Raw genomic sequence first — 15,579 nt, forward strand, 5'->3', positions numbered from 1 at the left:
GGGTGCTACGAGAAGAAGTCTACATCCATCACCCACAAGGGTTCGAAGTTGCAGGAGCCGAGGATAAAGTCTACAAGCTCCACAAGGCGCTCTATGGTCTCAAGCAAGCACCAAGGGCGTGGTATGAAGAGGTCAACTCCTACTGCACCCAACACAACTTCAAAAGGAGCCTTAGTGAAGCCACACTTTACATTCGAAGAGATGAGGTAGATATTCTCATTGTAGCTGTATATGTAAACGATATTATCTATATAGGCAACAGTGAGAAGCTTATGCATGAGTTCAAGAAAGACATGATGGAGGTGTACGAGATGACAAATTTAGGCCTCCTTCAACACTTTCTTGGCAGCAGGACGAAGATGGCATCATCATTCATCAGCAGGCCTATGCACAGTGAATCTTGAAGAAGTTCGGCATGGCAGACTGTAAGTCCATCTCTACCCTACTAGTGGTCAGTGATAAACTCAAGAAGGGAGACGGTACCGAAGGAGAAGACCTCAACCTCTACAGAAGTATCATAGGGAGTCTCCTCCACCTCTCTAATACTCGACCTGACCTTATGTTTGCCTCAAGTCTCTTAAGCAGGTTCATGCATTGTGCAACAAGAGTGCACATGGGAGCTGCCAAACGGGTCCTTAGGTACATCCAAGGCACCCAGAATTTTGGGATCCATTTTGAGAAGAACTCCTCAGCAAAGCTATTCGGATTCTGCGATAGTGACTGGGGAGGTGATGAATATAACATGAAGAGTACCTCTGGAAACTGCTTCACACTCGGATCGGGTGTGTTCTCCTGGGCGTCGATGAAGTAGGAGTCCGTGGCACTATCAACTACAGAAGTCGAGTACGTGGTGGCTTCTCAAGCAACATCACAAATCAAGTGGCTGAGGGATGTGCTTGAAGACATTGGTGAAAAACAACTGCAACCTACTCCTCTCCTCTGCGACAACAAGTCAGCGATCGCAATGGTAAAGAACCCCATCTTCCACTAAAGGACGAGACATATCAAGAGAAAATACCACTTCATCAGGGACACGATCGTGGACAAGGAGATGGAGGCAAAGGACGAGACATATCAAGAGAAAATACCACTTCATCAGGGACACGATCGTGGACAAGGAGATGGAGGTCATCTACTGCAAAACTGAAGATCACCACTTCATCAGGGACACGATCGTGGACAAGGAGATGGAGGTCATCTACTGCAAAACTGAAGATCAAGCTACAGACATTCTCACCAAAGCTTTGCCGAAGGATCATTTCTGCACACTTCGAGAACTAATGAGTGTTAAATCTGCTAACCCCTGAGGAGGAGTGTTGAACTAATTAGTGTTTAGCAACCTCAACAACCCAAAAGTCATAGTGTGATATCCTAGGTGGAAGGGAATCCTAAGAGTCAAAGTATAATAAGTGGAATAGTATTCTAAGAAATGACTCTTTGTATTCTATGAATGTAAATATGTAGAGTATGAAGGGTCATGTATAAGTTTATATAAACCCATGAGTGGAAGCATGTGATATGAAAAAAGAATATAAAAAAAGAAAATAAAAGCACCAAATTCTCTATCTTCTTCTACATTTTTTTCTCTCTCTCTAATTCTCTACCTAGCCTTAGCCAAAATATAAGAGTCAAAGTATAATAAGTGGGGTGGTATTCTATAAGATGACTCTTTGTATTCTATGAAAGTAAATGTGTAGAGTATTTTATAATAAGTGGAAGAATTTGATATTATATAACTTTTTTTATTATTTTTATATATTCAAAATGAGAGTAATATTAAATAATATTAATTGAAATATAAAATTCTAAGAACCAAGTAATTAAAAATAAAAATGTATTATAATTTAAAGACAATTATCTATTTCTTATTATCAATTCATTAAAGATAATTAATTTTATTTAAATATATGATTACATTATATATTATTAAAATAAGTAAAATAATTAAAAAATTAAGAGAAATTAAAATGGAGTTAGAAATAGAGGAGTGTGGTTGGAGTTACATAACTCTATTTTAGTATATTCTAAGGAATATGCCAAAGTGGGGACTGCAAGCTCTTAGGGCATCTCCAACCATACCCTCCAAATTTGGCCCTCCAAATTGGAATATTCTAGGAATATTCCAATTTGGAGGGTGAAATTTGGAGGGTTGCTCCAACCCACACTCTCCAAATATTTTTCTTTTTATTTTTTTTGTCAAAAAAACCATATAAATTAAATAATGTTGGATATAGTTTACGTTAATAATTTTATTGTTAATAATTTATTTGGGAAAAAAATTATAACATTATAAAGGTGTTGATGAGAGCTTTAAAATGAACCCAATATTAATATTGCAATACAACATATTAAAAAAAAAGAAATTCTGAAATAACAGTGAAAGCATACATCGATAGAACAAGAAAGCAAATATTAACCTCTAATACAACATACCATAGGTCGCAAACATAAACCTCAAACATAAAATATGATAAGAGACAATTAAAATTCTGGCAGATCATTATCGTTATAACTACCGGTTCCATCCCGATCTCTCAAGAAACACCGTATTCATTTCTTCCTACAGAACCAGCTTCGCCCGCAAATTGAGAAAATCCTCCTTGATTTCCAGTGGGAAATTCATATTCGTAATTTATGCTTGTATTTTTTTATGGAGCAAGTTAAATAGATCCCCGTATTTAAAATTTCATGTCTGATACTTATTTATTTAATTTAAAAATTAATAATTTTATAATAATACTAAAATAAATTAATCTTAGTTTTATTTTAAAGATCTCAACGAGCCCTTTCCAAATATATAATGATTTCAAATATTAGATTAATAATTTTTTAACTATATTTATTTGAAATTAAATATCTAATTTAAATTACTAAGAAGGATGGCAAAGTGGTAATTTTTAAGAAACCAAATAGTTAAAAATGACAAAATTGTAATTAAAAATCCATGAATAGTGTTATGAAGAGACCCTCCATTTTTTCTCCCCACCCTCCAAATTTGGAGATCTCTAAATTTGGAGAGTGGTTGGAGAGGTTCCACTCTCTAAATTTGAAGATTTTAGAGATATGGAGGGTTGTTGGAGATGGTCTTAGAAAATTTTGCTAGATGTTTGGTGCCATAGTGTTATAAGTTTATTATTTATAATTCTCAACATCATACCAACTTCATAATTTTGATACGGGGTAGCGACCTTCAAGCCAATTATGCACATCAAAAAGCCTTCAAAAAAATAACATTTTAATAGAGTATGCTTCTTCAATAAGCCATTGTACGGCCCGGCCCAAACCAACCCTCGCAACCTCCTCTTCTTTGTAAGACCATTTTCATGGCTACAGCGTCAATTTCCTCTTTGTAACCTCATCTTCAAATTTCCAATTTTATCACCAAACAACCCCCAAAATCCCTTCCCCATCCCCTCGTCTCCAAGACTCCATCTCTATCGCGTCCCTCATAAATCAACCGTCAACAGATTCCTCTCAGCGGCCTCCATGGCCGCCGGCGATGACGTCCCCGCCGCCTCAAACTCTCTCGATCCAGACAACCCTAGAAAAGATTTCTCGATCCTTTCAGTGCACAGAGTAAGGTTGCGCTTGGATCGAGCTAGGGTTTTGTTGATCATCTCGATGTGGGGATTAGGGTTCCGGCTGGGGAATTGAGGAGAGATTTAAAAAAAAAAAGGATTGAGGATCTCGGGTAGGGTTTTCGATTGGTTCTGTTGACGGGAAGAGTTCATTTTTGGCGGGAAGCCTGTGGAATTGCTTTACACTGCCACTACAATTATTTTTACCGTAACCGCTATTTTCGCTTTAATACACTAAAGTTTCAATCTTAAGTTAATTTGACAATTTGATACCCCAACCGACCAAAACCGTAACTTTGTTCCTCACTTTCTCTATGTTGATGTTCTCCAACAAACTTAGCGCCAACAGTTTTGCACTTTGATTTATCAAATTGTCAAAAATTAAACTTTAAGGTATCAGAGTTATAGAAGGGGTGAAATTCTGGGGTATTGAAGTGCAAATAAGCCAATATTATTATTTAAAAATTACTCTCCGTTCAGACAGTTAAATTGAACAGACACCAACTTCTAAGCTATAAAATACCCTCCAACTCCTTAAGACTGAACAACCAACCTTAAAACCTTGCCATTTCTTCATTCATCTCAAGAAACCAGCAATTTGTTCTCAATGGCGATTATCACCAATGCTGCCATTTTCCCTTCTCTCAAGCTCTCCAACCGAGCACCTCCATCTTCTCAGAGCTCCATGCTCTTCAAACCCATTGGCTCATATCTCCAGCAGAGCATCTTGATCACTTCTAAGAGTTTTTCTCAACAACCCAACTCTGTTAATCCCCTGTTCAATCCAATTCTTGGTTCCCACGAAGGTAATTTTTGGAAATTTTATCTTTTTGGGGAGTTCTGGAAGTTATTGTGATTGAAAGAATATGGTTGAGTTCCAATGTAACTAATCTTTTCTTCTCTCAAGGTTCCATGTCCTTGAAACCCATGAGCTCAAATCCTGAGAAGAGCATTTTGATCACTTCTAAGAGTTTTTCTCAACATCAACCCATCTCAGTTAATCCCCTGTTCAATCCAATTCTTGATGCCCATGGAGGTAGTTTTTTTCTGTAGTTTGATTGGAGTTCTTGAAGTTAATATGATGATTGCAAGAATATGTTTGAGTTTCTATGTATCTAATCTTTTGCTTATTTTGGTTATGTACTGTTATTTTAATTTCTGATGACTGAATGAGCTTAATGTACTCATGGTCATTCGATTTAGTTGAAGTTTTATCATGATTATTTTTCTTCTTCTTCGTAGATGTCATGAGAGCAATTCCTAATTTGGGTACCTTCGCCTCTGATCAGCCCCTGTTCAATCCCAGTGGTGAAGACTTCAATCTCAATGGTGAAGACCAAGAAGGTAACTCTCTGTAGTCGGTCTTTTTTGAGTGATCTTGAGGTTATTGTGAATACAAGAACAATGACTTAACGGTTTTCATTCACTTGCATAACATTTAGATCATATCTTTATTTTAAGAAATTTGATGTTTTCCTTCTTTTGGGAATATGTATATTTTCAAGGATGTGTAAGGGGAAAATCTAGTGTGAGTCTGTAATTCCTTTTTTTTTATGTGGTTATGGGTTTACGCAAATTTATGTGATTGATTCAGTTTTGAAAATATTTTCTTAAATTTGCTGGTTGTTAAACTATTTCTCCCTGTTTCTATTTTAGTTGTTATGACAATCATAATGTAAGAATTGAAGCATTAACTGACTTGTATTGCACATCTTCATCCTTTGTTGTTTGAGTTGAAGATGTTATTCTGAATCTTTTCGTTCCAGATATTTTGAGTGCTAAAGGGAACTTGAGTGCAGCTATATCAGAAAAGGCTAATCTTTTGTGGCAGATATACCAGAGAAGTAATGTTTGCATAATCTTTTCTTGTTATATAGACACTTAACATTTTATTGATTACAATAATAAAGGCTATCTAATACTTATGTCAGATATTTCTCAGTAAACGTCGAAGTTGAAATTGGGTTCAGTGTCAATGTAGTCTCTTTTACGGTTATGATCTCTCACAGTTTTATGCATATTGACATTCTTCCCATTTTGTAGTGAATATACAAAATCAAATAAATGGAGAAGCAATCTCTTTCATTGATGCCCATGAAGGTAATATTCTTGATGACCATGAAGGTAATTTTCTGTAGTTTATTCAATTCTTGATGCCCGTGAGGGTAATTTTCTGTAGTATGGTCTTTTGTGGGAGTTTTTTAAGTTATTATGATGATTGCGAAAATATGCTTGAGTTTCTATTTAACCAATCTTGTTCTCATTTTGGTTATGGACTGTTCATGAATTTCTTATAACTGAATGAATTTAACATTCTTATCATCATTCTTTTTTCTGTAGTTTGATCTTTCTGGGATTTTTTGAAGTAATTGTGATGACTGAATGAATTTAATGTACTTGTTTTGGTTAGGTAACTAATCTATTTCTTTGATTTCCATTAGTTTCTCCATTTGTAGCACTTCAGAGAAATAAATAAGAAAATGATGATGTCATAAATTCCTCTAATTAACTGTCCTTTTTTTCTTGTTTTGGAAAGTTGCATTAGTTATTAAGATCCTGTCAATGTGAAGTCTTCAATGAAAACGTATGCACCTCTGCTTAAGATTACTTCTTGATGTTTTTATGATTGTAAATTCATGGGTTTGTTTCCTTCCTCTCGTTTTTTGTTCTTGAGTTGTTATTTCATATGGACTAATTTAATGTTGACTATCTTAATTCATAAACTTTTTTTATTATTATGTTAAATTTAAAACCTGAATTTTTGTCTCTGTAGATACTGTTGCGAAGGCAAAGCCAATTATTGCTCAACCCTTGTTTGAGCACATTCATGAATGAAGGAAAATCCTGCTAAATACATGTAAAATACGCAGAGGAAGACTGAATGTACAAAAATACTAAGCATGTAGGGAGCATGAAATCCACACTAGAACCGTCCTAATTAAATCTCGCATGATCTCTATAATAAAGAGAGGATCCAAGAGTTTCGAAAGCTTACTTTCGTAGCGTGATTCGATGGTAGATCGAATAACCCCTAGCTCATTCTCCTTGTTGTAGTAAACCTTCTTGTAGTGGATCTCCAAAGCTTCAAGTGAACGTGAAAAATTATAGGCTTCTTGAGACACAAGGCAAGATATCCACCCCAGAGTTCTTAAAATCCTACTACTTCCTCTTACTCAAAGATTGCTAGAGTTTAGTAAGAGATAGAGCTCTCTTTTATTCTCTTATGGAAAACCGGTTTTTCATTTGTTTATTAACCTTTCATGAAGAGAGAGCTCTATATTTATAGAGTGAAATATGTTCATAACATCGATGACTCATCCTATGAGTCATGCAATGAATCATCAAAAACAATGATTCATCTAATGAGTCATGCAATGACTCATCTCATGAATCATCATATATCAAAGCCATGTGCTAAAAACCATGTTCCCAAACCATACTACTTAATGACTCATTCCATGACTCATTAATCATGGTATAATGAAATGTGTATTTCATAAATAAAAATACCAAATCATTATTACTAATATGGTATTTCATAAATACGGTGTTCAGTATTTTTTTAATCTTTAACTAATAAGTCAACTGTTGACAAAAAAGTCAATTGTTGACCAAAGAGTCAACCAGTTGACTAAAAGTCACCTATTGACTAAAAAGTCAACCAGTTAACTTTATGAAAAAATTCTAAAATTTATTTCTTAAGCACATAACATTCTGATTTTACCGATATATATAATCGTTTATGTGTATCCGGTAAAAAAATCATGTGTATCCGGTAAAAAAATCATACGTGTATTAATCATGGATATTACTCTATAAATTGTATTTTATAGGATTCAAGTACGCATTTGGTGTGACTCTAGGGCCCAACTTAAAACTTTGGCAGTGGATCATATCCACAAGTACAACAGAGGTGCTAGCTACACATAAAGACTACCCAGATATAAATTGTGATAAAGGTCTGTAAGATGCTTACCCAATTTTATCAGGACCACTCAGTGATAATACCGTACAGTCCGGTCTCTTCGTCAAACCAAGTCAAACTATCAATCCTAGGGTATGGTAAACTGTCAAACCCTAATAGCGCGATTAGTGTTTGTTGATATTACACTCATAACCTATAAGGTCAAACTGACACTCAATTTATCTTATTTACCTCGGCCAAGGATTTTCAGGTTATAGTTATATCAAACAATCTTATGACATCAACCCCCTATATTGGGAGAGACGAATCCCATCTTGGCATCTCAATATTTACTTATGTCTCGGGATGCACCCAACAAGAACCGTTATGCACAACTCAATGAGAACTATGGTAAGGTAAAACTCTAAGCACACATATACTGATATATAAGATATTACACTCATGTCTCAGGTCAAGAGGTTACTTTGTACTATATCACTTGAGAACTTCCATTTGATAGTAAAGTATATTACCAACTAGATGTTCTCGGTGAGTCGTTCAGTCAACCCATTCACTAATGAGTCACATGTATACTGTATCTTGATATCTCCACATCAGTGATCTAAGAGATGGATCATCGTCCTTCAAAAGGATAAATAGAGTATACACTAGTCTTACCAAAGTAATGATGTCCTATCTCAACACTTCATCGACTAGGAACATTTTAGAATGTACGTTAGTGACTAATCAGATCTCTTCTTCATTACGATCACTATCTAAATTCTGATAATCTAGTATCATTCTAAGGATTTTTATCTATATTTAAAAAATACCATATAAATAAAGACCAAATTAGCATACTATCATTTTGAATAAGGATGTTAAATTTATATAGGTCTTATTACAATATACAATTATTGACTGCAGGGCACCTATATCTAACACTAAAGACCGTGAATGTAATCTATTTATATGGTTCTTGAAGGTATTAAAATCTTCATAGTGATTTTGTTCACATTCTATATGTTTCTTTATTTGGTTTCTAAAGATTCAGAATACATTGTTCTGAATCTTTTCCTTTGTAGAAAGCATGAGTTCACTAAGAGATGTTTCTGGTCCCACCCACAGTCAGTATGAGTCTGAATTCACTCCTGAGATAAAAATGGGTAATTTTCTGTCATTTGATTTTTTTTCCCTGCTTGTTCCTGAGGTTATTAGTTTCGAAGAATATTGGTTTGTCTAAAAACTGTTTGATTTTGGGTTTACTTTTATGGGTATGGAGGGAGTGAAGTTGCCTAATTTTCTTCTGATTTGCGACAGAGTGTAAGTAGATGTTCTTGTAAAAGCTATTGCAACTTTATTTGATAGTTTTCTATGATGTCAATACAATGCAGTGAGAGAGGTATATATAATTGTGAAGTCCTTTGTTTATTGTGAAGTCCTTTGTTTGTTGACAGACACTAAAGTTTTTCAATGATTGCTTCAATTCATCTGGATATTGCCAAGTTTATGCCACAAATAGAGTGTCGAGTTTGAAAACCCATATTAGATGATAACTATGTTATGATGTATAGTTAATGATGAATTTAATGTTATATAATCAGATAAATGAAGGAGAATCATAGGAGAAGAAATTATTTTACCAGTCAAGACTCGACTATCTATAAATTGTTCTATTTAAAAAAATATAAAATGTTTGGTAATGCGTATTATCAAGCCTATGCAATCTACTGAAAGATACATCTTGATTTGAATGTATAGGATACCTCAATGGATGGAGGAACAAATATGGAAGAGGAAAGTGGCTAGTTTTGCTACTGGAGGATCCAAGTCATACCGAGGAATTAGGTACTAACTCTTTCATTGTTTTATTTAAGGGTAAATTTTTTGTAACCCCCCAAGTTTTGGGTAACTCCGTGAGGTGTTAGGTTCAAAAATTGAAAACATTTTTTTTTGGGGGTGGGGAGGGGGTTGTGAAAGCCCCAAACTTTCTACAAGGTGATTTTGTGAAATTTTGCTTTCCTAAATTTTATGACTGTTGACATGGATTAATGATGCTTGAGATTCTAATTAACTGTTAACAGTTTCAACAACAATACCAGCGATTTTTCCATATTTAACTGCCTGGAATGCAAGGATACTGTTGGAAATATCTCGTCAACAAGGATATGCAGTTGTCATCGTGGCTGCCAGGGTATCTAAAATGGCTTTTTTTCTGGAGAATTATATCGGATTTTAAGCTGCATTTGATACTACTAGCTCTAATTTTCCTTGTTGATTAACTCTATTGTTCAGCTGGAGCATGCTGTGGTCTATGTGCAAGAGATGAGAGGCTACGGACTGAGAGCAGACTTTGTGCAATCTAAAAAGTGACATGAATTGGTTCGAAAAGGACGGGGGGAGTTTTTCGTCAATTTCTGTCAATCTTCGCTGTGACATTTTGGACAATAGAGAGAACATGGAGAGTGTATCAAAGACAGGGAGAGTTGAGATGCTGCGACTGTTATGTACATCTTTTGGCATTAACTAGATATCAGAGACAGGGAGTGTCCCAAAAATCTAAACTCAACCCTAAAAAACCTAGCCATTAATCCAAAACTAACACAACTAGGGATGCGTTCGGTCCAGATACGGCTCCGGTATGACTCAACCAAAAAAAACCTAGCCATTAATCCAAAACTAACACAACTAGGGATGCGTTCGGTCCAGATACGGCTCGGATATGATGCTTACCATATCCATATCCGTTTATCCATCTCGGATACGGATAAAGATATACCTCGGTAAGGAAAATTCATATCCATATCCGTTTTATATGTGGATATATAAGTGGATATGTATGCAGATACAAAACGGATATGAGAAAACTAGATAATATTGAGAAAAATGTAGTTCATGTGATACAAAAGAGTTTGTTAATATGTTTATTATAACTGAAAAGTTAAGATTAGACATCTCGATCATCAAAACTAACCACAAATTCATAAACTAAGAATTAAAACTATTGTAAAAGTATGACTAATTTGCATTTGGATATTTTGAATACGGGTCCAGATATTTCGCTATAAAATCATATCGATAATAATATTCTATCGGTTATAGATTTGAATAACCATATCCGTAACCTAATAGATACGGTTACGAATATTTTTTGAATATGGATACAGTTTAGCACTCCTAAACCCAACCCTCTCCTATTACATTTTGCACGAGAGTGAGCGAGTGCCCTCATTCCACGAGTGTGGCTAGAAGTGCTCGTGGAATTCTGGCAGCAGCCACGTACTATGGCATTGTCTATGCAGCGATTGTCTTATTGCAGCTCGATTTAGGGACGACTGCTAACAGAATTCCTCTAATATAATTATCGACCCCCAAATATAGGAGTCTAAAATCCATGCACGGTCTATTTGTACTATAGGCCTTTGGGCCGGCTCAACTCGGCCCAGCTCAAAAGGCCAACACTTCCAACCTCCTTTGTGGGATTGGCGGGAAGCCTGTGGAATTGCTCACAACAATACAATTGTCATGCTATTAATATAAGAGCTTCTTGTACTTTAATGCCCTAAAGATAACTATTTTTAACTTTCAAACCTCAAAGTTATATTTTGATAATTTAATTACCCTAAGTTTCAAGTTGAAGTTAATTTGACAATTTGATACCACAAAGCCACAACTTTGTTCCTCACTTTACATTGAAATTTGGCAAAAGAATTTGTTTTTAATTTATTTTTCTATGTTGATATTCATAAACAAACTTAACGCCAACTGTTTTCCACTTTGATTTATCAAATAGTCAAAATAAAACTTCAAGGTATCAGAGTTAAAAAGGGGTGAGACTTTGGGGTATTAAAAAGCAAATAATCCAATATTATTATTTAACAACTAACTAAGTCACTATTCAGACGGTTAACTAGAATAAACACCAATTAGTAAAAAGCTATAAGAAACCTCACCATTTCTTCATTCATCTCAAGAAACCAAGAATTCCGAGTCTCTTCATTCCTTTACATAGCTAAAGCACCTTTAAGAAAAGAGACTTGATCTCAATGGCGACAATCAGCAATGCTACCATTTCCTATTCTCTCAAGATCTCCAACAGAACTTCTCGGTCTCGTCTCTGTTCTCAGAGCTCCATCTTCTTCAAATCCACAAGTTCAAATCTCGAAAAGACCATCCTGATCACTGCTAAGAGTTTTTCTCAAGGACCCATCTTTGTTAATTCCCATTCAATCCAGTTCTCGATGCCCACAAAGGTAATTTTTTGAAATGTTATCTTTTTGGGAGTTCTTAAAGTTATTATGATTGAAAGAATACGCATGAACAGTTGGTCGGATAGAGATTTGATTGTTAAATTAAAATTATTAATTTGATTAATAATTGGTTCTTGGTATGGACCAAATTAGTCTCACTAATATTATTAGAAGATGTATATATGCAATACAATCATATTTCTATCCTTAATTTTTACTGAAATAGTATTATATCTTTAATTGTTACGAAAAAAATATATTCTATCTTTAATTATTATGGAAAGAATATTCTATCTTTAATTGTTATGAGAAATATTTTTGAGCAATTGAGAATTGTTTAAAATTAAAATCTATAAGACAAGTCTAACCCTACAAAATGAGGTTCACGCATAGCCTTATGAGAATAAGAGAATAACAGAAGAGAAATAAAAAGTTGAGAACCTATCTCTTAGTATTATTCCTTTTTGGTGACGGGGTGGATTTCAATTGGAGACTTTTTCTCATGATGAAGCTATTTCAGATTGATCTTGGAACATATTATTGAAGAAATTTTGGAAGCGTTTTATGTATTCTTCTAATTTTTGATTAATTTTGATTAATAGTCATGATATACATATTCGGCCTTGTTGTATATCACATTCCAACAACATACACCACAACATTATCAAGTTTTTGGCATATACAATGACTTGCATGCTATAGAGATTTCACAGTTTGGAAATTGAGTTAAAAAAGAGTCTAAGATTGCATTGAGTTATGTAACATATGTATATAAGTGCATCTAGGGCTGTCCATCCGGGCCGGGCCGGGCCGGCCCGGCCCGGAAAACCGGGCCCGGGCCGGGCAAAACCCAAGCCCGGACCCGGGCCCGGGTGGTCCGGGCCGGGTCCGGGCCCGGGCCCGGGCCTGAGCGGGCCGGACACCGGGCCGGCCCGGTTTGATTTTTTTTTAGAAGGAAAACCGGGCCCGGGCCGGGCAAAACCCAAGCCCGGACCCGGGCCCGGGTGGTCCGGGCCGGGTCCGGGCCCGGGCCCGGGCCTGAGCGGGCCGGACACCGGGCCGGCCCGGTTTGTTTTTTTTTTTAATTTTGTTTTTTTTTAATTTTTTTAAATTTTAACAAAACCATAAATTATAAATTATTATAAAAAATGTCATAAATTTTATTAATAACTTGAAATGAAATGACATAAATTACAAGTACAAAAAATGATAAAAATAACTTCTTTATTAATAATCGGTAAATCCTTTACAAGTATAAATTTATTTCGAAATTCGTCGCATCACAATAGATGAGTACATCCCAACTAGGTTGGCACCTACTCACCCATATCACTATCATTTGCAACTTTTTTCGAAATAATTTAATTCAAATTTAAAGCTAAGAAATAAAAATTACAATTTTATGAATATTATCTAATCATTATATCTATCTGCTAGTCCCAACTCTTCAAATTTATCTTCAATCATAGCAATCCGTTCGATGCCTTGTGTTCGCTTCTCGTATCTCCACCAATCCTGTAAGCACATCACCGCTTGTACAGTATACGGATCTAAGCATGTCCTGTGGTCGTCGATCAAACGTCCTGCTGTGCTGAAAGCGGATTCCGAGGCTACAGTCGAAACCTGCACTGATAGTAAGTCACGAACCATGGTGGAAAGTATAGGATATGAAACTGATCCATATACTTTCCACCATTGCAAAATATCTAAAGCATTTCCTTGACATCTAACTAAAGAAGCAGAAAAATATTCATCTATTTCAGAAACATCTAATCCTGATGAAGTTCCAGATCCACCAGTTAGTTCAGCTACCATTGCATACCTATCAAAACTTACACTTTTACCTCGACCTGTGCTCGAAGCTGAAGGTGCCGAAGCTGAAGACTGTTGTGTAGCTACACCATATCTAGCTGCATACTCATCATATAAGGTTTGAAAATAATTTCTAATAGCTAAATAATGAGTAGTAGCAGTAAGGGTGGATCCATCATCTAAGTCTATAATCTGTCCACCATACAATGATTGTAACAAACTTCGAAGGCCAATTTCCTTCAAGCATGGATCAATAAGAACACCAATACCAAAAATATGAGGAATAGGCCTAAAATACTTATTAAATTTACTCTCCATTTCAAAAATTATACTTCCAAAAATATCATCCATACGATATTTTGTAAAATTTTTTTGAATATTTAAAATTTGTAAAGCAGCTAAAGTAATAGTTGGATAATAACAACCAGATAATAACATAGTAGCATCATAAAAAACTTGTAACATCTCATTTAATTTACATATAACTGTCCATTCATCTTCAGTTATTCCATAAGCACTACCAGAGCTAGAACTAGAAGCATAAAAATTTATAAAATCATTTATAATTTCTTTATATTCTATTGCTACAGATAACATTGCATAGGTGGAATTCCACCTATGGTCAACATCTTTTGGAATTAGTCTAGGCTTATAATTTTTTCTTTTACAACATTGTTTCCATCTTTTAATTCTCATTTCAGAAGCATTATGCATATTAGTAACTGTTCTAACTTTTTCTATCATGGGTTTAATTTCAGAAAATGCACTTTGAACAATTAAATTTAAAATATGACAGATACATCTAACATGAAAAAGCTCACCATGACATGGCAATGACAAAGTTATTTTCAGAAAATCAACAGCTACATTATTATTACTTGCATTATCTAGTGAAAGAGTAAATATTCTTTGATCAATTTCTAGTTTCATAAGTTCTTCAACAATTAAATTTGCAACATTAATACCAGTGTGTGACTCTTCAATTGCAATAAAAGAAACAACTCTTTTAAACATTTTCCAACTTTCATCAATCCAGTGTGCTGTTATACATAAATAACCAGTTTGCACTCTAGATGACCAAATATCAGAAGTTAAAGAAAATTTGCAGTTTAAATTTTTAAAATAAGAAATTATTTTTCCCTGTTCCTCAACATAATATTTTAAAATATCACGTTGACAGGTTTGACGAGAAAATTTTGTAAATGCAGGATAAAAACCATCTCTAAATAAATCTTCAAATTCATCATCTTCTACTAATTTAAAAGGAAGGTTTTTAAGAACAATAAACCTGATTACGCATTTCCGGGCTCGGGCAGCGTCATAATTCCAACTGCCGAGGGTACCTGAAGAGGATGATTGGGAAAGCATAGACTGCCGGATATCACCTTGTAGATTTTGGCCTTTGTTGTGTTTTTCAATATGCCGTTTGAGATGGTTGGTGCCGCTCTTATGATGAGCTTTGAATATCTGGCCGCACAACGCACATTTCGCATTCTGAGAGATGATCCTACCGTGTTCATCCTTGGTGACGTCTATCTTCTCAAAAAAATTCCATACATCAGACCTCGGCCTTTTTGGAGCTCTTGGTGCCGTAGATTCGTCGCCACCAGATTCAGGATTAACACCGGTAGGATGAGGAGTTGTTGTAGGAGGACTCATCTCTGGATCGGTAGGAGTTGCATGTTGCTCTTCATAATCAGACCCAGAAGCCATTTGTTGGAAGTATTAGAAAATACAAAAGATTATAGGATAGTATATTAGTATGAGATAGTATAAGATTGTATAAGAGAGTAGTAGAGAGAGAAATAGATGAGTTTTGTTGTGAGAAAATGAATTGAAACCCCCCCTCTATTTATAGAAGCAGCCCCCTAGGTAAATGACCAAAAAACCCTCGAAAAATAGCCGTTTTTTGACCGTTTTAAGGGGCAAAACGGTCAAAAGACCAAATCTGGCCGTTAGGCCAGATTTGGCCCGGGCCGGGCTGGGCAACGGTCACCTTTGTGACCGTTATGGCCGGGCCGGGCCGGGTCGGGCC

The 15,579-nt window shown here is 35.4% G+C and overlaps 2 protein-coding genes across 6 annotated transcripts; both read left to right on the forward strand.

Annotated features, from left to right (window-relative positions):
• The first annotated feature begins 415 nt into the window (after positions 1-415).
• LOC109827500 (uncharacterized mitochondrial protein AtMg00810-like) lies at positions 416-811 on the forward strand. The gene has a single exon (XM_020394506.1). It carries the CDS (start codon positions 416-418, stop codon positions 809-811), a length of 396 nt encoding a protein of 131 aa, XP_020250095.1.
• Positions 812-4,146: 3,335 nt separating this feature from the next.
• Positions 4,147-10,015, forward strand: LOC109827502. Of its 5 annotated transcripts, none has more exons than XM_020394508.1 (8): positions 4,147-4,384; positions 4,486-4,614; positions 4,821-4,922; positions 5,318-5,422; positions 5,622-5,702; positions 9,244-9,330; positions 9,567-9,676; positions 9,778-10,015. In XM_020394508.1, the coding sequence occupies exons 1-8, from the start codon at positions 4,186-4,188 to the stop codon at positions 9,853-9,855; spliced, it is 891 nt and encodes a 296-aa protein (XP_020250097.1). In that variant the 5' UTR covers positions 4,147-4,185; the 3' UTR covers positions 9,856-10,015. The 5 variants fall into 5 exon arrangements, with proteins under 5 accessions (XP_020250097.1, XP_020250099.1, XP_020250100.1 ...); XM_020394510.1 differs by having other exon boundaries at positions 5,622-5,678; XM_020394511.1 differs by having other exon boundaries at positions 5,345-5,422.
• The last annotated feature ends 5,564 nt before the right edge of the window (positions 10,016-15,579 follow it).

This window comes from Asparagus officinalis, unplaced genomic scaffold, assembly GCF_001876935.1.
Source record: "Asparagus officinalis unplaced genomic scaffold, Aspof.V1 AsparagusV1_Un271, whole genome shotgun sequence".
Lineage (NCBI taxonomy): Eukaryota > Viridiplantae > Streptophyta > Magnoliopsida > Asparagales > Asparagaceae > Asparagus > Asparagus officinalis.